Source organism: Salvelinus namaycush, chromosome 5, assembly GCF_016432855.1.
Source record: "Salvelinus namaycush isolate Seneca chromosome 5, SaNama_1.0, whole genome shotgun sequence".
Taxonomy (NCBI): domain Eukaryota; kingdom Metazoa; phylum Chordata; class Actinopteri; order Salmoniformes; family Salmonidae; genus Salvelinus; species Salvelinus namaycush.
Window position 1 is genome coordinate 64630714 of NC_052311.1, and position 22638 is coordinate 64653351.

General features: G+C 42.3%; 3 protein-coding genes across 3 annotated transcripts in view; all 3 read left to right on the top strand.

Moving 5' to 3' along the window:
- Window positions 1-2003: 2003 nt before the first annotated feature.
- Window positions 2004-3131, top strand: LOC120047262 (mpv17-like protein). The gene is made up of 4 exons (XM_038992790.1): window positions 2004-2424; window positions 2702-2772; window positions 2881-2910; window positions 2997-3131. The coding sequence occupies exons 1-4, from the start codon at window positions 2004-2006 to the stop codon at window positions 3129-3131; spliced, it is 657 nt and encodes a 218-aa protein (XP_038848718.1).
- Window positions 3132-6906: 3775 nt separating this feature from the next.
- Window positions 6907-16419, top strand: LOC120048726 (60S ribosomal protein L18-like). Its single transcript, XM_038994898.1, has 7 exons — window positions 6907-6991; window positions 7726-7812; window positions 8046-8153; window positions 13543-13641; window positions 14015-14138; window positions 14424-14493; window positions 16287-16419. Exons 1-7 carry the CDS (start codon window positions 6989-6991, stop codon window positions 16360-16362), a joined length of 567 nt encoding a protein of 188 aa, XP_038850826.1. The 5' UTR covers window positions 6907-6988; the 3' UTR covers window positions 16363-16419.
- Window positions 16420-16835: 416 nt separating this feature from the next.
- Window positions 16836-22638, top strand: part of LOC120047263 (sphingosine kinase 2-like) — a 30961-nt gene continuing 25158 nt past the window's right edge. The window contains exon 1 of the mRNA XM_038992791.1: window positions 16836-16912. The gene's annotated coding sequence lies outside the window, so the exon portion shown is untranslated. The remainder of the gene's footprint in view (window positions 16913-22638) is intronic.

Genomic DNA, 22638 nt, shown 5'->3' on the forward strand with positions numbered 1-22638 from the left:
TCCAAGGTGTAATTGGAATGACTAAATAATGGTCATTTAGCTGACAGAATAACGGTCCATGCAAGAATCAAACCCATAACATTAGGGACGCCAGCATCATGCTCCAACAAGCTGGACCATCAAAACCACTTATTAAACAAATACTATTCTACAATATAGAACAATACAAAGAAAACTCACCGTGGCACTGCTGTGGCTATCTCTAGCTCTGCAGACTGGCTCCAATAATGTGTCAGAAAGACAGGTTGAGGTACAGATGGAGAGAGAGGTGGGGTTTCGTGGTTGATTGTGTGTCTGTGTATGTGTTTCAATGAGTCAATGCTGAACGTCACACATCAATCCCCTGCTCTGAGACAGAACAGCCCGACAAATTAAGAGTGGTTGGGGAAGTGAGGGATGAGAGACAGAGACAAGAAAGAGGGCAATTATCTGAGAAGTCAACTGCTTGTAGAAGCGTAGGCGCACATCTCCATTGTGAGGAACACTAAAGGCAGCTTGTTAACTACTGAAAGACACAAACGCACCAGTTGAGGTACTTAACAAGCTGTTCATTATCACATTTTCTGAGCTCAGAGCTGAGGTGGTTGCTAATGGCACATTGCCCTTAAGGGTCTGCAGAGGTCTGTCCTAGCACTCTATTTTACATATCTATGGCAGCACAGTGAATGAATAGACTATCCTCACCGCATAACTGAATAACGGGTAGTGTGTGTGTGTGTGTGTGTGCTATTTCAAATAGGAAAATCTATAGGCCTCTATCCCAAAGTGGGAGCAGAAATGATTGCCACCATCTTATTCCATGTAATTGGGAGTTTGGGGTGAACTATTCCTTTAAATATATACACTGTGCTTATCATTGTAAATTCAACTTACCACGGGTAACCAAAGGAGGGAAGTGTGGTTTCAGGAGTGGCATCTATTTTTAGTGCAGCCACATGCATGAGACCAGGGTCTACTCTGCCTTTGAGAAACAGCATGTTGTTGGTATAGATTTGCTGACTTATACTGTGGACCATTACTTTGGTAAGTGACATCATTCATAACCCTTTTTCCAGCAGTAAAGAGTAGGAGTGTGGATCTTTGTTGTCACTATTGGCAGTTTTGCAGCAAGTAGCCACAGACACATGGATGTGGCAATGAATGGGAATGTGTTGAGAAACGTAATACCATTCTCCCACCAAAGTCAGTTATAAACACACGATCTGAGAGCATCAGTCAAATGTAGTGGACGTGCATTTAATAGGCTAGTACAGTAGGCTACCTTAGAACCATAGTGGTAGTAGCACTGTAGTAATACTGTATTTATGTTGATTGGTGGTATTGTACCAGTATGACAACTCCTGCTATTCATCAGATCTGTCTAATTCATGTTCTAAACACTACACTCTGTATCCCTCTAGCTCTTTTCCTCCATGTATCCATTCACTCTCCCTCCTGCTTTCCCCATCTGTGCTTTTCTCACATGCTTTCATTGCAAAAGAAGGCTACTAGGTAAAGCCTTATCACACTCCCTCTGACAGAACTTTGACCAGCCAAGCAGACCTCTCTGACCTCTGAGAACCTGCCTCTTATTGGCTGAGAATTCCATTGACCCCACCCTTCCCTGTCCTCCAGAAGCAAGCAGTGTGAATCTTGTGCCTCTGCCACTGCTGTGTTCCAAGCGGTGGACGAGACAACTAAGTTGTGAGGTAAGTTGTCTCTCTCTTTGCCTAAAGCAAGGAGTCATAGCTCAATTTGACAAGGCAAAACAAGGTTATCAAGGTTATTTTGTTTAATTTATCTATCATAGCCCACTGGCTTTGAGGATTGGGTGGGACCTTAGAAAATATGGTGTAATGAAATCAAAAGTCCACTTTTATCCAAAATAAAATGATCATTGAATCTAGCTTGTGACACTAATAGCCTATAAGTAAGTGAAATATAATCCATTAGTCGTAAGGAATGTTTTCTTTCTCATTCCATAATGTTAACACTTTGTTTCTCCCCTGAATTCACCAGTAACCATGAGTCGAGCCTGGGCCTTGTTTAAGGCCCACCCCTACATCAGCAACGTGGTCGGATACACAACCCTGTTCGCATCCGCGGACCTCATACAGCAAAGCATGCTTGGAGGGAAACAGAGTGGTGGATTAAACACAGACAAGGGAACACTCACCATCCATGACTTAGAGGGGGCCAAGCTTAACATGGAGGGAACCAATAATTCCACTGGTACTAAAAGTGTCACAACATGGGCTGATATTGACTGGTCCCAGACCGCTCGAGTGGCCTTTGTTGGGTTCTGTTTCCATGCCAATTTCAACTACCATTGGCTAAAGGGGCTGGAGAGGATGTTGCCAGGGGGAGGGGCCAAAAGGGTGTCGGGGAAGGTAGTGCTGGATCAACTGGTTGCTGCCCCCGCTACTATCAGTGCCTTCTTCATAGGTGTGTGTGTGTGTGTGTGTGTGTGTGTGTGTGTGTGTGTGTGTGTGTGTGTGTGTGTGTGTGTGTGTGTGTGTGTGTGTGTGTGTGTGTGTGTGTGTGTGTGTGTGTGTGTGTGTGTGTGTGTGTGTGTGTGTGTGTGTGTGGCTGAGGAGTAAGTTGCACACATCCCCAAGTGCTACACGTGCATGCATGTGTGTGTGTGTATCTGTTGGTGTGATATAACTTTCAATGTGTAAGACTTAAATATTGTCCTATAATATGAGTTAATCTTTTTAAGGTCTTAGTGTATTAGAAAACAAAGAGGACCCATTGGAAAACTGGAGGGAGAAATTCTGGACTTCATACAAGGTAAGGATGCAGAGAATGAATTCGTTGCTTAAGGAGAGAGGACAGTCTAGGTCAGCACAACCACATTAATGGTCTCTCTGTCTCCCTCTCTTTTGTTGTGTATGACAGACTGGAGTGGTCTACTGGTCAACAATGCAGGTAGAAACAATAACAACACATTATATGCATACACACACACACACACACACACTGATTATCTCTCGCTCTCTCTCTCTCTCTCTCAGGCGTTGAATTTCTCCCTGGTTCCCCCAGTTGCTCGTACAGTGTTTGTGGGTGGCATCACGCTGGTGTGGACAGTATTCCTGTGCCATTTCAGACAGCAGAAAGATGATACACAAACCAAACCCCCCTCTCACTGATATGGATGTTATTGGATGAGTTGTGTGATGAGAAAATGTGACAATTATTTAATTGAATAGCTTTTATGTGTTGCATGCTTATAACTTGATTAAAGTAGTTATTTTAAAGAATGTGTTTTTCATCTTTGCATGATGGCAGGTAGCCAAGCAGTTAAGAGCGTTGGGCCACTAACTGGAAGGACGCTGGTTCGAATCCCCGAGCCTACTGACATACCTGTTGATGTGCCCTTGAGCAAGGCACTTAACCCTAATTGCTCCTGTAAGTCGCTCTGGATGAGAGCATCTGCTAAATGAAAGCAAAAAAAAGATATATAGATACACAGTTGAAGTCGGAGCCAAATACATTTAAACTAAATTCTTCACAGTTCCTGACATTTAATCCGAGTAAAAATTCTCTGTCTTAGGTCAGTTAGGATCACCACTTTATTTTAAGAATGTGAAATGTCAGAATAATAGTAGAGAGAATCGTTTATTTCAGCTTTTATTTCTTTCATCACATTCCCAGTGGTTCAGAAGTTTACATACACTCAATTAGTATTTGGTAGCGTTGCCTTTAAATTGTTTAACTTGGGTCAAACGTTTCGGGTAGCCTTCCGCAAGCTTCCCACAATAAGTTGGGTGAATTTTGGCCCATTCCTCCTGACAGAGCTGGTGTAACTGAGTCAGGTTTGTAGGCCTCCTTGCTCGCACACACTTTTTCAGTTCTGCCCACAAAGGTTCTATAGGATCGAGGTCAGGGCTTTGTGATGGCCACTCCAATACCTTGACTTTGTTGTCCTGAAGCCATTTTGTCACAACTTTGGAAGTATGCTTGGGGTCATTGTCCATTTGGAAGACCCATTTGCGACCAAGCTTTAACTTCCTGACTGATGTCTTGAGATGTTAATTCAATATATCCACATAATTTTACTGCCTCATGATGCCATCTATTTTGTGAAGTGCACCAGTCCCTCCTGCAGCAAAGCACCCCCACAACATGATGCTGCCACCCCCGTGCTTCACAGTTGGGATGGTGTTCTTCGGCTTGCAAGCCTCCTCCTTTTTCCTCCAAACATAACGATGGTCATTATGGCCAAACAGTTCTATTTTTGTTTCATCAGACCAGAGGACATTTCTCCAAAAAGTACGATCTTTGTCCCCATGTGCAGTTGCAAACCGTAGTCTGGCTTTTTTATTGCAGTTTTGGAGCAGTGGCTTCTTCCTTGCTGAGCGGCCTTTCAGGTTATGTCGATATAGGACTCATTTTACTGTGGATATAGATACTTTTGTACCTCCAGCATCTTCACAAGGTCCTTTGCTGTTGTTCTGGGATTGATTTGCACTTTTCGCACCAAAGTACGTTCATCTTTAGGAGACAGAACGCATCTCCTTCCTCAGCAGTATGACGGATGCGTGGTCCCATGGTGTTTATACTTGCGTACTATTGTTTGTACAGATGAACGTGGTACCTTCAGGCATTTGGAAATTGCTCCCAAGGATGAACCAGACTTGTGATTTCTTTTGATTTCCCTATGATGTCAAGCAAAGAGGCACTGAGTTTGAAGGTAGGCCTTGAAATACATCCACAGGTACACCTCCAATTGACTCAAATTATGTAAATTAGCCTATCAGAAGCTTCTAAAGCCATGACATAATTTTCTGGAATTTTCCAAGCTGTTTAAAGGCACAGTCAACTTAGTGTATGTAAACTTCTGACTCACTGGAATTGTGATACAGTGAGTTATAAGTGAAATTATCTGTCTGTTAACAATTGTTGGAAATATTACTTGTGTCATGCCCAAAGTAGATGTCCTAACTGACTTGCCAAAACTATAGTTTGTTAACAAGAAATGTGTTGAGTGGTTGAAAAACGAGTTTTAATGACTCCAACCTAAGTGTATGTAAACTTCCGACTTCAACTGTATATATATATATATATATATACAGTACCAGTCAAAAGTTTGGACACACCTACTCATTCAAGGATTTTTCTTTATTTTTACTATTTTCTACATTGTAGAATAATAGTGAAGACCTCAAAACTATGAAATAACACATACGGAATCATGTAGTAACCAAAAAAGTGTTGACAAATCAAAATAGATTTTATATTTTAGATTCTTCAAAGTAGCCACCCTTTGCCTTGATGACACTCTTGTCATTCTCTCAACCAGCTTCACCTGGAATGCTTTTCCAACAGTCAACCAGCTTGAAGGAGTTCCCACATATGCTGAGCACTTGTTGGCTGCTTTTTCTTCACTCTGTGGTCCATCTCATTCCAAACCATCTCAATTGGGTTGAGGTCGGGTGATTGTGGAGGCCAGGTCATCTGATGCAGCACTCCATCACTCTCTCCCTTACATAACTGGAGGTGTGTTTTTTTGGTCAATGTCCTGTTGAAAAACAAAGGATAGTCCCACTAAGGGCAAACCAGATGGGATAGCGTATCGCTGCAGAATGTTGTGGTAGGAATGCTGGTAATGTGTGCCATGAATTCTAAATAAATCCCTGAAAGTGTCACAAGCAAAGCACCCCCACACCATGCCACCTCCTCCTCCATATTTCACGGTGGGAACCACACATGCGGAGATCATCCGTTCACCTACTCTGCGTCTCACAAAGACACGGCGGTTGGAACCAAAAATCAGACCAAAGAACAAATTTCCACGAGACTTGCTTGTGCTCGTGTTTCTTGCTTAAACAAGTCTCTTCTTCTTATTGGTGTCCTTTAGTAGTGGTTTCTTTGCAGCAATTCGACCATGAAGGCCTGATTCACGCAGTGTCCTCTGAACAGTTGATGTTGAGATGTGTCTGTTACTTGAACTCTGTGAAGCATTTATTTGGGCTGCAATTTCTGAGGCTGGTAACTCTAATGAACGTATCCTCTGCAGCAGAGGTAACTCTGCGTCTTCCTTTCCTGTGGTGGTCCTCATGAGAACCAGTTTCATCATAGTTTATGGTTTTTGCGACTGCACTTGAAGAAACTTTCAAAGTTCTTGAAATTTTCCGCAGTGACTGACCTTCATGTCTTAAAGTAATGATTGACTGTCATATCTCTTTGCTTATTTGAGCTGTTCTTGTCATAATATGGACTTGGTCTTTTACCAAATAGGGCTATCTTCTGTATACCACCCCTACCTTGTCACAACACAACTGATTGGCTCAATCGCATTAAGAAGGGCAGAAATTCCAGAAATTAACTTTTAACATAGTTAACTAAAGGTTAAATAAATAAAAACAAGACACACCTGTTCATTTAAATGCATTCCGGTTGGCTACTACATGATTCCATATGTGTTATTTCATAGTTGTGATGTCTTCACTATTATTCTACAATGTAGAAAATAATAAAAAAAATAAAGAAAAACCCTTGAATGAGTAGGTGTGTCCAAACTTTTGACTGGTACTGTATATATGAGAAATGCATTTTTTTTTTCTCTCAAAGCTGGAGCTATGAATTCTGACACAAAACATACTTATTTCAATATTTTATAAAGTTAAAAAAATAAGAGCCTGACAAATTACAAGAAGAGAAGTGAGTTCACTTTTCTGTTTTGTTAAGAAAATTGGCTATTAATTGTATGTAAATCACATGATAAAATATAAGTATTTTGAAATTTAATTTGTTTTTCACATAGTGTGTTTATTGGTTAGAAAGTCACTTCACACTAGCCTATACACAAATGATGAATGGATTAAATTAATTACCGAATAGAATAATATAAAATAGAAATATAATGACTTTTTGACGACGTGATGATCACACAGGAAGTAATAGCAAAACAGCCAACGAAAACAAGTGTGACCTCCGTAATCGCGGAGAAGTGTTTATCGCGAGACAGCGACTCTTCCTTTTCCCTTTCCACTCTGAGTCCAAGATGGTAGGTACAGCTTCTGAAAACATCGGTAATGCTCCGACTTGATAATCTTAGTCCATCCTCACTTTTCCAGTAGCACAACTCAACCATTTCCATGTATCTTATTGCCTTGATGTCTTTGGTTTGAAAACCGGATGGTATTGCAATACTATTTGGGGTTTTAATGATACGGTTCAGTCCTTCACTACCGGTGGTTAGCGTCACAGTAGTTAGCTTGCTACCGGGTATTCTCACTAATTCCTGAAAGACAGCGTGTAACTTAGACACAAGATATTGAAATAATGGTACTGCTGTTCGAGAAATGTCGGTAACTTTTGTATATTCGTTTTGGGGCTTCTCCAAGTTAGAATTTATCGGCTACCTGACTAGGTAAGATGGCCCTAATTGAAAACGTGCCATTTGACCAGTGTTGGTGAACTATGCTGCTTACTTCGCTGGCTCGCTAGTTAGCCGCTGTGTATGAGACGGCAACGTTATGCTTGACGCTATGCTGCCAAATTCAAGTTGGGTATGAATGATTTGGGTGCTGTTTAGGTATGGGTTACACTGTAACGTTAGTAGACGTGGTCTATCGTTTGAGGCCTAGCCATAAAGCATAGGGTTCAGAAGCATGCAAAGGTACATTTCCTGGCACAGTGATCAGAAATGTCATTAACACTGTAACTAATAATTAGGTTTTTAATTGATCAGTGCATGGCAAGCTCTCATGTATTTACCTGCACCATCTCTATTCACAGGGAGTCGACGTCCGACACAACAAGGACCGTAAGGTGCACCGAAAGGAGCCCAAGAGTCAGGATATCTACCTGAGGCTCCTGGTCAAGGTAAGTGTCACAACCTTTATACATTGTGATTCAAGTTCACATTAAGGCATTGTCATGTAAACAAGTAGTCCGACAACTAAGTTGTTGATTTTCCCATCTTAATGTTAGCCTTTTTTTGGTTAATTGTAAAAAAAAAATCTATGCAGCACATAGCGCAGAGTAACCCTTGTGGACATTTACATTGAGTAGTCAATAGTTTCTACTTTAAAAAATGTATGTTCTCGTCCCCACAGCTGTACAGATTCCTGGCCCGTCGCTCCACTGCTCCCTTCAACAAGGTGGTCCTCAGGAGGCTCTTCATGAGCAGGACCCACAGGCCTCCGATATCAGTGTCTCGCATGGTGAGTTACACCTATCCCTCACTTTGCTGTGTTTTTAACATGCTACAGAATCAAATTGCTACAATCAACTCAATTGAATGGCAGTCAAGTTCATAGATTCAAAGACTTAAGAGGGCAACAGTACAAGTGGGAGGACAACTTCAGCTGGTACTCCTGCTTATGTCTGTTGAGCTACAATGCTTTTTGTTTTTACACTTCCTTGCTCAAACATTCTAGTTATGATACTCTTTTGACCTTTGACTCCTATGTCATGGTTAATTTCCCTTCTGATGATTTGGTACCTTTTGAGTGAGCTGGAGATCTTTCCACCTCTTACGTGGCTTCTTGAACATGTCCCAGTTGGGGTGGCAGGTAGCCTAGTGGTTTAAGAGCATTGGGCCAGTAACCAAAAAGTCGCTGGTTCCAAGCCCACTAGATGAAAAGTCTGTCATGCACTTATTTCTCCTCTAAGTGTCTCTGAATAACAGCGTCTGCTAAATGACTTAAATGTAATGGCCCAGTTTCCCAAATGCATCTTAACCTCTCTGGTACAAGTGGGACGTTAGAAAACCATACAGCCATTTTCCAGCCAAGGAGAGGGCACACAGTCAGAAATAGCGATTAAATTAATCATTAACCTTTGATCTTCATCAGATGGCACTCATAGGACTTCATGTTACACAATACATGTATGTTTTGTTCGATAAAGTTCATATTTATGTCCAAAAATCTGTTTACATTGGCGTGTTATGTTCAGAAATGCATGTCTCAAACAAACATCCGGTGAAATTGCAGAGAGCCACATCAAATTACAGAAATACTCATCATAAACATTGATCTAAGATACAAGTGTTTAACTTCTCTAGGACAGGGGGCAGCATTTGGAATTTTGGATGAAAAGCGTGCCCAAATTAAACTGCCTGCTACTCACTCTCTTTTCAATGGGTTTTCATTGGGAATCCAGATTTCTACGGGACCTTCTTGCAGTTCCTATCGCTTCCACTGGATGTCAGTCTTTAGAAATTGTTTGAGGTTTTTCCTTTGATAAATGAAGAAGTAGCCATGTTCAGAATGAGGCTCGAGGGAAGTGTACGCTTTGTTAGAGGCGCGTGCTCTGAAAGCTAGCTACACTTTGTTTTCCTCCGGTATTGAACACAGATCATCCCCTCTTTAATTGTATTGATTATTTACGTAAAAAAATACCTAAAGTTGTATTACCAAAAAAGTTTGAAATGTTTGGACAAAGCTTACAGGTAACTTTTGTAGTCATGTTGCTCGAGTTGGAACCGGTGTTTTTCTGGATCAAACGCGCCAAATAAATGGACATTTTGGATATATGTCGACGGAATTAATCGAACAAAATGACCAATTGTGATGTTTATGGGACATATTGGAGTGCCAACAGAAGAAGCTCGTCAAAGGTAAGGCATGAATTATATCTTTATTTCTGCGTTTTGTGTCGTGCCTGGAGGGTTGAAATATGATGGTCTGTGTTTGTTTGCTGTGGTGCTATCCTCAGATAATAGCATCGTTTGCTTTCGCCGTAAAGAATTTTTGAAATCTGACACGTTGGCTGGATTCACAACAAGTAGCTTTAATTTGGTATATTGAATGTGTGATTTCATGAAAGTACATTTTTTATAGTAATTTATTTGAATTTGGCGTGCTGCATTTTCACTGGATGTTGGGACGCTAGTGTCCCACATATCCCAGAGAGATTAACATACATTTAAAGACACTTCTCCTTAATGCAACCGCTGTGTCAGATTTCAAAAAGGCTTTACGGCGAAAGCACACGATGCGATTATGTTAGGTCTGCGCCTAGCCACAAAAACCATACAGCCATTTTCCAGCCAAGGAGAGGGCTCACAAAAGTCAGAAATTGCATTAAAATGAATCACTTACCTTTGATCTTCATCTGGTGTTACTCCCAGGTCTCCATGTTAGACAATAAATATTCATTTTGTTCGAAAATGTCCCTCTTTATGTCCAAAAACCACAGGTTTGTTGGTGCGTTTAGTTCAGAAATCCAAAGGCACAATGCGCGCTCTCAACATCAAGACAAAGTCAAAAAGTACAATTAAAGTTAGTAGAAACATGTCAAACGATGTTTAAAATGAATCCTCAGCTTGTTTTTGTCATAAATCATCAATAATATTTCAACCGGACAAAAGCTTTGTCTATAGAAAAGGAGAAACAAGAAATGCGCGCTCCCGATCATGCGCAGGACTCATGGCTGGAAATTTCCACTGGCCTCTCATTGAAAGTGCTGTATCTCCCTAATTTTTCAGAGTAAAAGCCTGAAACAATGCCTAAAGACTGGCCACATGTAGAGGAAGCCATAGATATCGTGAACTGGGTCCTAAGTCTTTGTATGGTGGATAGGCTTTCAATGGAAAAACAGCCTTTCAAAATAATAGTACTTCCTGGTTGGATTTTCCTCAGGTTTTCGCCTGCCATATCAGTTCTGTTATACTCACAGACATTATTTTAACAGTTTTGGAAACTTTAGAGTTTTCTGTCCAAATCTACTAATTATATGCATATCCTAGCTTCTGGGCCTAAGTAGCAGGCAGTTTAATTTGGGCACGCTTTTCATCCAAAATTCTGAAGGCTGCACCCTACTCAGGTGAAGTTAAGACTAAATGCATCTTAAGACCCAAAACCGTCGTTAACTAAAATTGGACTTGAAACCGCTCGTTATTTACCGAGTGTCCGTTGGATGCTTTTTTTTGCCCATCTGCGTCACTTTATACACACGATCTCCACTAAACATGGAATCAAGATGTTTATGACCGCAGATAACTTCAGAACAAAGTTGACTACAAACACTGTCAAATCCCAGCTGTACGATACCAAGGGTCCTACAGCTCATTAGGGATGACGTTAAGAGATTTTATCACTATGGGGACAAGCAGAGGTGATAAGAACATACTCCCTAGGCTACCATTCCTTATGTCCGCTGTACCCCTTCAATTCCCTCAGTACTGGTTTAAAGAGACGTGTAGTTTATTTTCTGGCTTATTGTGGAAAGATACGAAACCAATAATTAACCATAAACTGTCCATGTCAAGAAGCAAGTGTGGATTAGCTGTTCTTGTTTATTTGTATTACTTATCTTGTGACAGTAATTTGATCTCTATATCATCATTATGGTATTTCCCCAAGTGCTACTGTAAGATAACCCACTTGAGTTTTCATGTGACGTGGCAAAGATACTTCATAAAAGGTTATCTATGAAGCATCCCTCATGTCCAATATGGAACAACCCCTTGTTTACTACAGGGAGAAAGACATTGGCTAATATTACCTGGCTATGCCAAAACATCAGTCAGGTGGGGCAGGTCGTAAGGGATGGTGATATCAAACCATTTTTAAAGAGTTGATAGCAAAGTTTGTCTTAAATAATATGGCAATTCTACCTTATTTGCAACTTAAATCAATAATCTATTTCCTCATGGTGTTGATGTGGGATCTAAAAGTGATGGACAACAAACTAAGGGGTGCTGCTAATGGGAAAGGAACGGTTTACACCTTATACAAGCTGGTTGGTCTCTCCTCCCCAAACAGCAACATCCCTACTCCGTTACATTGGGAACAGGACTTGGGTGTATCTCACACCGCAGTACAGTGGGATGCAATATGGATAAACATTGATATCCAACTGTAACATGCTGACCAGACCGGTCACGTGCGTGAGCGTTGCAAAATAAATTTAGAAATCCATGTTATTCCATTATTGCACCCACACTGCTCGCGCCAAGAGCATCTGCGATCCCAAGGGCTAAAATAGAACTCCTTTCTATTTCTGACGCAGATCGCGCTGAAAGTCCTGCCTCTCCCATCTCCTCATTGGTTTATAGAAGCAGGTGCCCATGTGCCATCTCCTTATTGGTTATACCTACGTGGGTGATTAAAAGACTAACTGTTTTGCCGGTAGTCGTGGTAATACTATGAAAGTTTAGATGCCAATCCATATAAGATCAAAGATGAAAAAGCCTGAAAGGAGGAGAGATGACTAGAAACGATTCGGTTGGCCGTTTTATGTGTGAATTAATTGGCGGAGTAGAGGAGCTTGTGCATTTCAGGTAAAATAACAACTCAATGTTTATTTCCCAGGAAAAATTAGCTAGCAACAGCAAACTAGCTAAATAGGACAAATTAGCTAGCAAGCTAACTAGCTAAATTGCCATCCATGTTTAATGCTTTTCGACCTGTCCCCAAATTAATGTCATTGGTTCAGAGTTTGTTTTGCTATTTTAACCTGCGTGTCGTGATCGCGTTTGGTGTAGGGGGACAAAATAAATGTATGCACGCACCATCGGGTCCGTGTCAGGTATAAAATTATTCAAATGGTCTTACATAGGCTTATATTACACCTCACAGGTTGAAAAAAAATGGATCAAAGCCTTTCAGAATTGTGTTGGCATGGCTGCGGTGAGGTTGGTACACAAATGCATATTTTATGGAAATGTCAAGAGATTGTGGACTGAGGTAGATATGTTGTCTGTCCTGTAGTGTGACTGCTAGGAAGTAGGGTGGACAATATCTAACCTAGAACCACGCAACATCACTGTACTGGCCTTCCTATCAGTTAAATCAACAATTCTTCTGAATTGGAGAGAGTGTAATCCACAGTGCTCCAGCATGGAAGTCATGGATTTGTTGACTATGGAAAGAGTGTCATCAGCCCTCCAGGACTATGACAACGGTCTAGACTCTAGCGGGTCTCTGGGACATTATAAGAATATATGTAAATCAAAGAGCCTTGCCTAATATATTAATAATCTGTATGTGTTTGAACTGTACACCCCCCCCCCCCCCCCCCAGGCTTGAGTCCAGCCAGGTCACACAGGATAGGACAACACACAGGCTACATATAAAACATATGCCTATTTCAGTCATCTAAATTTATTTGATTAATTAGTTATATTTTTATAGTTTGGCTTTTGCCTCAATATTTCATGTGTAACGTGTGCAATGATGACAAATCTTATTTGGTGCATTATTATTGGGTCAGCATTAGACAAAACTTCCTAAATATTTGTAGTCAACGGTGGTAATATCCCTCTAGGGTCTGATCTGTCGTCAGTATGATTTGAATGGAGAAAGTTGATCTGAGAGCTGCCTTTCTTTCGTTCCGATCAGTATCGAGGCAGCTCCAACCATGCACTTGCGAACGTTCTCTCCGAGTGGTGTTTTTGGGATACTGGTGTTACATATTTGCCAGTTTGTAGGAACGATGCATCAATTAACCCTCGTTAGCCCAAGTTCCGTTGCTATCGGGAAACCGGGACAATGTCCTTCCAGATTTATTGATATGAATACACAGCAAAGTGAAAGCATCTTAGTATTTATCTTTACTGTGTGGCGGTTGTTCTTCTTCTGAACTATTTGCCGTCCTTTTCAGATCCGTAAAATGAAACTGCCTGGTCGTGAGAACAGAACCGCAGTTGTCGTGGGAACCGTCACTGATGATGTCAGAATTCAGGATATCCCCAAGCTCAAGGTAAAGGATGTTTTAACTTACTGGATGCCTGTTTGGGTCAGGCTTTTGCTCCAGCAGTAACACTTGGTTTAACCTGGGGTGTATTTATTGCGGAAACTGTTTAAGAGCCAAATGGAAACAAAACTAGCGTTTCTATTGGACAAATTCAGGTAGGTCCCTCCCCATTCCCTTTGCTTCCAGTTTAAGAAATGTTTTGCAACAATCGGCGGAGTAGATACACCCCTGACTATTTTAATCTGGTGTTGGGCTACAACAAAAGCCTTCCCACCCTGTAACTAGGTAGCTCTTCCGGGCTAGGGTTAGACTACTTCACTGAAAATGAATTAAGTGTTAACATGATTTGCTAAACGTGTTCTGTTCTCCCTTCGCTCAGGTGTGCGCTCTGAAGGTGACTGACGGCGCTCGCCGCAGGATCCTGAAGGCCGGAGGTCAGGTCATGACCTTTGACCAGCTGGCTCTGGCTGCCCCGAAAGGACAGGGCACAGTGCTGCTGTCAGGTAAGAACACTGCTAGTTTGAACAATGTTCAAGTTTAAAGTTATTCTGGGAAATACCTTTGCTCTACAGTCCTGTTACTGTTATCACTGCCACAGTCTGATTATGGCTAATTATGGCTACCTAACCTTAACCATACTGCTAACCTAAATCTGCCTAAATTAAGGCCAAAAGGCTAATTTTGTGTTCATTCTTTTTTTACATCATAGGCAATTTTGGCTTTGTGGCTATTGAGTAGTGACAACCCTGTTACTCTGGTCTGAAACTCACTTGTTTTCCTTCTTTCAGGACCCCGTAAGGGCAGAGAGGTGTACAGGCATTTTGGGAAAGCCTGTGGAACCCCCCACAGCCACACCAAGTGAGTATTGTACCCCTTTCTTGAGATTGCTGCTCTCCTAGGGTTTCATTCAATATCTATCAACTTAGAGAATGTTTTCCAAATTGTTTGACATGTTCGTTCCAGTTTGGTTTTCACTGAAAATCACCAATGTTTTTAAACGGAGGACAATTTCTGAATATTGAGAACTTGGATAAGATGTTTTGTTAGTACAGGGGCTTGTTGTGGAGGGCCCTACTTTAGAATGAGGATACTAGATGTGCATTGTGTAGAGAAGGACAAACATGTTTCTCTTGTCATGTAGAAACAATTGTCAGTTTGTCTGCAGTGTTCTAATCTATATGTTGCACCTCGCTGAATTAGCCCCTGAGCCCAGTGTTAAAAAACGGCACTCGGATTTAATTAATTGTTAGAATTTAGTATTTCAAAACTGGTAAATGAGATTTGGATCCTCTGTATAGGGATTTGGATTTTGTAATCCAATCTGACCTTTAATCAGGATAATTTGTTTGTGCGTTTTTCAAAACTCAAAAGGTAGTGATTAGGGTTGTTTTAGTTGGCGATAATCCTGATCCCACTAGAAGGGTGCATTCAGGGTGGGTTTATAAAGGTGAAAGGCACTGCAACCAAGATATGTCAATATAACTAAGGTGAGGAGGTTTAAAATACTCTTACATCTGAATTAATTTGAATGCAGTATAGGTACTGAATGTTGCAATTTGTTTGTATTGAGAAGTGTCAAATACAAGGATTTCAAAATAGGTCATCCACGTGAATCATGTAGATCTGAACTAAATTTGGGGGCGGGGGGGTGTACATGTTAGCCGTGATGGTGAGTTGCGGTGTGCGGACAGTGATGGTCCTTCTATTACGTTGGATTAATGAATCTTTTCATTTCGTTTGTAAGAGCACAGGCCAGTCTGACTAGGCTTTGCGGTTACTTAGGCTGAGAGACACTGCCGTAAAGGGAAAAAGTCACGCATGCGACTACATTGTTGAAAATCGCGAGTAACAAAATGTTGTCACGTTTTTGGCCCTCACCAGTTTGCATCCCTGCAAGTAAATGCATGTACCTTTTTGATTCCGTGTTTAATCGTCACCTACAGGGGTTGCAGGTGTAATTGCAGGGTACAGTGAAAATCTTACGATATAAATACAAATAGCACAAACCTTATATAAATACAAATAGCACAAACCTTATATAAATACAAATAGCACTATATACATTAGTTTACTCCTCTCGGGTTCCCTGACAGTTTAGTGGTAGTGCCATAACCTGTCCAGTAGATGGCGAGGTGTAGGTAGGCCTGTTCAAAGCACTGAACATCTGGATTCAGTGATCTTGATGTTGTGGCGTCTTGATCAGAATGATCCATCTGATTTTTATTTTCTATTTATTTTTCAAAAATGTCCATATCTTGAATTGCAAAACGGAGGAGTCCAGAATCCGGATCATTCTGATCCAAACAAAACATTTATTGGTGTAGAGAAATTTGATGGACTCAATGCTTATTTACGAAATATAAAATATGTATACGCCTGGGTTCCACTAGATTCATTTTCTCGAACCCAGTTATATCATATCAGTGATTACTTCAAGGAACGGAGAAGGAAAAATGCATAATTTTTAAATGCATTAGGCCTAGCTGTATTTTGCTAGTTTTGTCCCCAGACTATTGCTTTGGTTTACATTGAGTTGGTGGACAATGCACATAATCAACATTAATGCAAATCTGGCAGATTTGCACAATCTAGGAAGTTGTTTGAAACACTTATAAACACTGAATTAATGGCATATCTCTTCTCTCCCTCAGGCCCTACATTCGCTCCAAGGGCAGGAAGTTTGAGCGTGCTCGTGGGCGCAGATCCAGCCGTGGATACAAGGCCTAAAGTCTCTTTTGTTTTCCTTGGAATCTAATACAAATAAAGATAGCGATACAAAATGAATCGATGTCTCTGTCCATTTGTTTTTTTCTGAGCTTTGTTGCGCTTGCGTAGCACTTCACTCTGTAGACATTATCTTGTGCAAACCTGATGGACAACTTGAATCAAGCTACAATTACTATTCACTCCTAGGCCCAGTTTTATAACATTTAGTACTATTAATACAATTGTTTTTCAATGCCTTGTGTAATATTTTTATTTAGACAGGTGATGAGTGCATTGGAATATGGACAGTATTGACTAGACTGCTTGAGTCCAGTCTTGTCCTCAGTAACTTTCAGTCGATCGTGACATTATCTGTGGCCTACACAATGCGGTGCACTGGCGCGGTTAACTATTGGAGAACGTCCGTAGGTCCCGAATGTCTTTCCTTATCAGGATTGGACTTCCTCCCCGCCGCTCAAACTATCCAGTCCTCCAGTGTTTCATACACGCTTCCTGGAGGATAACCACATAGCCTTCCTACGGAGCAAGCAAGCCGGGGAGGTAGAATGAGGTAATTTGAGTCTTTCAGTCTATACAGTTAATATTCCCACGGTTATTATTTTACCTATTAAGTAGCTACGTTACCTCCTAGCTAGCCAGCATATTTTTGCTAGCTGACGTTAGTGAAATGACATTGTTTAGCAAGCTAACGACAAAATGATGGCTATCCGGCTAGCGCCTCGCTGCTAACGTTAGATATGGTGGCTAGACCGAGTTTTTATCCAGGATAAACAACCAGTTGCGTTATTAACGTTATAGCTAGCCAATACATGATTTTCAACAGCATTGTTAGCTAGCATGCTATCCACTACTGTAACAAGTTGGGATATCTTAAGTAGTCTAGCTTGCTGCTAACCCCAATCGAACGGTAACTGCTTTGTGTTTGTATACTGTATTCCCTGGCGATGGCTACTGTAGCTACCAGTCAACACAATCAACATGGCTAACTATATAACAATTTGAAACCTGAGAAGTAGCTAACTAGCTTGTAAGAGTTACATAGAGTAGACTGCTGAGCAATGATTAATATTCCTAACGTTAACGCTTGTCATTTGCTAACGTTAGATCGCTACGATACTAGTAGCTCGATGGCTTCATTCTAAGACAACGTTATTTGTCAGTAGCTCTATCCCACTAGCTAGCCACCTGAGAAAGGATCACACATTTCTAAATAATGTTGTGTGCAAGACTGCCAAATGAATCTTAAATGTTGAGAGCACGGTCATAGTAAAACAAAATTAGAGCGGCGATACCCGCCACCCTGCAAATGCACCAAGTATTGCACCAAGGTACCCGCACGAGCAAATGCACCAAGTATTTTTCTTTAATCAGAGGCTGCATATCTGATAAGTCTTGATTGTGTCAGCACCTTAGATAAAGGTTATCGACTGAACATAACAGTTGGTACTTATAGGGAAGCCTCTTATGGGTCCGTTATGTTATATCGTCTATGATAGCTGAATCTGAATGATAGACACTTTCCTTTGAATTAAGGTTTTCCAGGTTACATGTTAACCAGCACATTGTGTTTTCAGTCCATAGTATTTCACTAGTAAAAATGTAAAGAAGCAATTGGTGATGACTGAGTAAACTATATTTGAAGGTCGCTACAAGTTATGCCTGCCGAAGCCAGTCCTGGGCAAGAATCCGTCAATGAATCATACTTCCACTGGTTACAAATTGTGAAAGAGAGTAAGTAGGTAGACTCAAGACTGTCTGGACAAACGCCATCTGTCAATGTGTCCACCAAACTCGGTTAATTTCATTAGGCATACCTGGTAATAGACCAGTTCATTTACCCAAATTAGGTTGTCGAGTCAGTGAGCACAGATTTCAGGAACGTGTGATTCTAAATCAGTGTGGTTTAGCCATCATGGCATGACTTCAAGGAATACTGGACATGGGGATAATGCATGCACACAGATTGCCTAATCCAGTTTGAACTACAATCTGTCACGAGTTTGCTGCCCTGCTTTCACTTCTGCAACTGGCCAAAGAGTCACTCACCTTTTGGAACAATGTAAAACTGTATCGGACTGTGAAACAAGCATACACATCACTCTAAACTTAGAAGCAGGACATGTGGAGGGAGCCTGTCTCAGTCACTCGGCTGGATTGTTGGAACATTTTATTTGAAAGTCATTTCCTCGTTTTCTACAGTTCTATTGTTTTCATAATGACTGCCTTACAAGGTGCTACTGCACATGTTTTTGTCAACGAAACATGAAGGAACTTTTGGGTAGAGTGCCATTGATACTAGAGCTGGGACGATACACTGAATTTTTTTAATTCACCTTTATTTAACCAGGCAGGCTAGTTGAGAACTAGTTCTAATTTGCAATTGCGACCTGGCCAAGATAAAGCAAAGCAGTTCGACACATACAACAACACAGAGCTACACATGGAATAAACAAACATACAATCAATAATACAGTAGAAAAATACACTGCTCAAAAAAATAAAGGGAACACTTAAACAACACAATGTAACTCCAAGTCAATCACACTTCTGTGAAATCAAACTGTCCACTTAGGAAGCAACACTGATTGACAATACATTTCACATGCTGTTGTGCAAATGGAATAGACAAATGGTGGAAATTATAGGCAATTAGCCAGACACCCCCAATAAAGGAGTGATTCTGCAGGTGGTGACCACAGACCACTTCTCAGTTCCTATGCTTCCTGGCTGATGTTTTGGTCACTTTTGAATGCTGGCGGTGCTCTCACTCTAGTGGTAGCACGAGACGGAGTCTACAACCCACACAAGTGGCTCAGGTAGTGCAGCTCATCCAGGATGGCACATCAATGCGAGCTGTGGCAAGAAGATTTGCTGTGTCTGTCAGCGTAGTGTCCAGAGCATGGAGGCGCTACCAGGAGACAGGCCAGTACATCAGGAGACGTGGAGGAGGCCGTAGAAGGGCAACAACCCAGCAGCAGGACCGCTACCTCCGCCTTTGAGCAGGAGGAGCACTGCCAGAGCCCTGCAAAATGACCTCCAGTAGGCCACAAATGTGCATGTGTCAGCATATGGTCTCACAAGGGCTCTGAGGATCTCATCTCGGTACCTAATGGCAGTCAGGCTACCTCTGGCGAGCACATGGAGGGCTGTGCGGCCCCACAAAGAAATGTCACCCCACACCATGACTGACCCACCGCCAAACCGGTCATGCTGGAGGATGTTGCAGGCAGCAGAACGTTCTCCACGGCGTCTCCAGACTCTGTCACGTCTGTCACATGTGCTCATGTGCTCAATGTGAACCTGCTTTCATCTGTGAAGAGCACAGGGCGCCAGTGGCGAATTTGCCAATCTTGGTGTTCTCTGGCAAATGCCAAACGTCCTGCACGGTGTTGGGCTGTAAGCACAACCCCCACCTGTGGACGTCGGGCCCTCATACCACCCTCATGGAGTCTGTTTCTGACCGTTTGAGCAGACACATGCACATTTGTGGCCTGCTGGAGGTCATTTTGCAGGGCTCTGGCAGTGCTCCTCCTGCTCAAAGGCGGAGGTAGCGGTCCTGCTGCTGGGTTGTTGCCCTCCTACGGCCTCCTCCACGTCTCCTGATGTACTGGCCTGTCTCCTGGTAGCGCCTCCATGCTCTGGACACTACGCTGACAGACACAGCAAACCTTCTTGCCACAGCTCGCATTGATGTGCCATCCTGGATGAGCTGCACTACCTGAGCCACTTGTGTGGGTTGTAGACTCCGTCTCGTGCTACCACTAGAGTGAGAGCACCGCCAGCATTCAAAAGTGACCAAAACATCAGCCAGGAAGCATAGGAACTGAGAAGTGGTCTGCGGTCACCACCTGCAGAATCACTCCTTTATTGGGGGTGTCTTGCTAAATGCCTATAATTTCCACCTTTTGTCTATTCCATTTGCACAACAGCATGTGAAATTTATTGTCAATCAGTGTTGCTTCCTAAGTGGACAGTTTGATTTCACAGAAGTGTGATTGACTTTGAGTTACATTGTGTTGTTTAAGTGTTCCCTTTATTTTTTTGAGCAGTGTATATATACAGCATGTGCAAATGAGGTAGGATAAGAGAGGTAAGGCAATAAATAGGCTATGGTGGCAAATGAATTACAATATAGCAATTAAACACTGGAATGATAGGATGTACAGAAGATGAATGTGCAAGTTGAGATACTGGGGTGCAAAGGAGCAAGATAAATAAATACAGTATGGGGATGAGGTGGATTGGATGGGCTATGTACAGGTGCAGTGATTTGTGAGCTGCTCTGTCAGCTGGTGCTTAAAGCTAGTGAGGGAGGTAAGAGTCTCTTGCTTCAGAGATTTTTGCAGTTCGTTCCAGTCATTGGCAGCAGAGACCTGGAAGGAGAGGCGGCCAAAGGAAGAATTGGCTTTGGGGGTGACCAGTGAGATATACCTGTTGGAGCGCGTGCTGCTATGGTGACCAGTGAGCTGAGATAAGGCGGGGCTTTCCCTAGCAGAGACTTGTAGATGACCTGGAGCCAGTGGGTTTGGCGACGAGTATGAAGCGAGGGCCAGCCAACGAGAGCGTACAGGTTGCAGTGGTGGGTAGTATATGGGGCTTTGGTGACAAAACGGATGGCACTGTGATAGACTGTATCCAATTTGTTGAGTAGAGTGTTGGAGGCTATTTTGTAAATGACATCGCCGAAGTCGAGGATCGGTAGGATGGTCAGTTTTACGAGGGTATGTTTGGCGGCATGAGTGAAGGATGCTTTGTTGCGAAATAGGAAGCAGATTCTAGATTTAATTTTGGATGTTTACTGTGAGTCTGGAAGGAGAGTTTACAGTCTAACCAGACACGTAGGTATTTGTAGTTGTCCACATATTCTAAGTCAGAACCGTCCAGAGTAGTGATGCTGGACGGGTGGGCAGGTGCGGGCAGCGATCGGTTGAAGAGCATGCATTTAGTTTTACTTGCATTTAAGAGCAGTTGGAGGCCACGGAAGGAGAGTTGTATGGCATTGAAGCTCATCTGGAGGTTAGTTAACACAGTGTCCAACGAAGGGCCAGAGGTATACAGAATGGTGTATACCTCTCAGCAGAAGAGAGTTGGCCCGAGAATTGAACCCTGTGGCACCCCCATAGAGACTGCCAGAGGTCCGGACAACAGGCCCTCCGATTTGACACACTGAACTCTATCGGAGAAGTAGTTGGTGAACCAAGCGAGGCAATCATTTGAGAAACCAAGGCTGTTGAGTCTGCCAATAAGAATGTTGTGATTGACAGAGTCGAAAGCCTTAGCCAGGTCGATGAATACGGCTGCACAGTAATGTCTCTTATCGATGGCGGTTATGATATCGTCTAGGACCTTGAGCATGGCTGAGGCACCCATGACCAGCTCTGAAACCAGATTGCATAGCGGAGAAGGTACGGTGAGATTCGAAATGTTCGGTAATCTGTTTGTTAACTTGGCTTTCAAAGACCTTAGAAAGGCAGGGTAGAATAGATATACGTCTGTAGCAGTTTGGGTATAGAGTGTCTCCCCATTTGAAGAGGGGGATGACCACGGCAGCTTTCCAATCTATGGGAATCTCAGAGGATACGAGAGGTTGAACAGGCTAGTAATAGGGGTTGCAATAATTTTGGCAGATGATTTTAGAAAGAGAGGGTTCAGATTGTCTAGCCCGGCTGATTTGAAGGGGTCCAGATTTTGCAGCTGTTTCAGAACATCAGCTATCTGGATTTGGGTGGGGGAGGTTTGGGCGAGTTGCTGTGGGGAGCGCAGGGCTGTTGACCGGGGTAGGGGTAGCCAGGTGGAAAGCATGGCCAGCCGTAGAAAAATGCTTATAGAAATTCTCAATTATTGTCGATTTATCGGTAGTGACAGTGTTTCCTAGCCTCAGTGCAGTGGGCAGCTGGGAGGAGGTGCTCTTATTCTCCATGGACTTTACAGTGTCCCAGAACTTTTTTGAGTTTGTACTACAGGATGCAAATTTCTGTTTGAAAAAGCTAGCCTTAGCTTTCTTAACTGCCTGTGTATATTGGTTCCTAACTTCCCTGAAAAGTTGCATATCACAGGGGCTATTCGATGCTAATGCAGAACACCACAGGATGTTTTTGTGCTGGTCAAGGGCATACAGGTCTGGAGTGAACGAAGGGCTATATCTATTCCTAGTTCTAAACTTTTTTGAATGGAGCATGCTTATTTAAGATGGTGAGGAAGGCACTTTTAAAGGATAACCAGGCATCCTCTACCTACGGGATGAGGTCAATGTCATTCCAGGATACCCCGGCCAGG

Coding starts and splice junctions, on each gene's coding strand:
- LOC120047262 (XM_038992790.1), top strand. CDS start 2,004: ATGAGTCGAGCCTGGGCCTTGTTTAAGGCCCACCCCTACATCAGCAAC. Junction 2,773..2,880: donor AATTCTGGACTTCATACAAG/GTAAGGATGCAG, acceptor TGTGTATGACAG/ACTGGAGTGGTCTACTGGTC. Junction 2,911..2,996: donor TCTACTGGTCAACAATGCAG/GTAGAAACAATA, acceptor TCTCTCTCTCAG/GCGTTGAATTTCTCCCTGGT.
- LOC120048726 (XM_038994898.1), top strand. Junction 8,154..13,542: donor CGATATCAGTGTCTCGCATG/GTGAGTTACACC, acceptor CGTCCTTTTCAG/ATCCGTAAAATGAAACTGCC. Junction 14,139..14,423: donor GGGCACAGTGCTGCTGTCAG/GTAAGAACACTG, acceptor TCCTTCTTTCAG/GACCCCGTAAGGGCAGAGAG.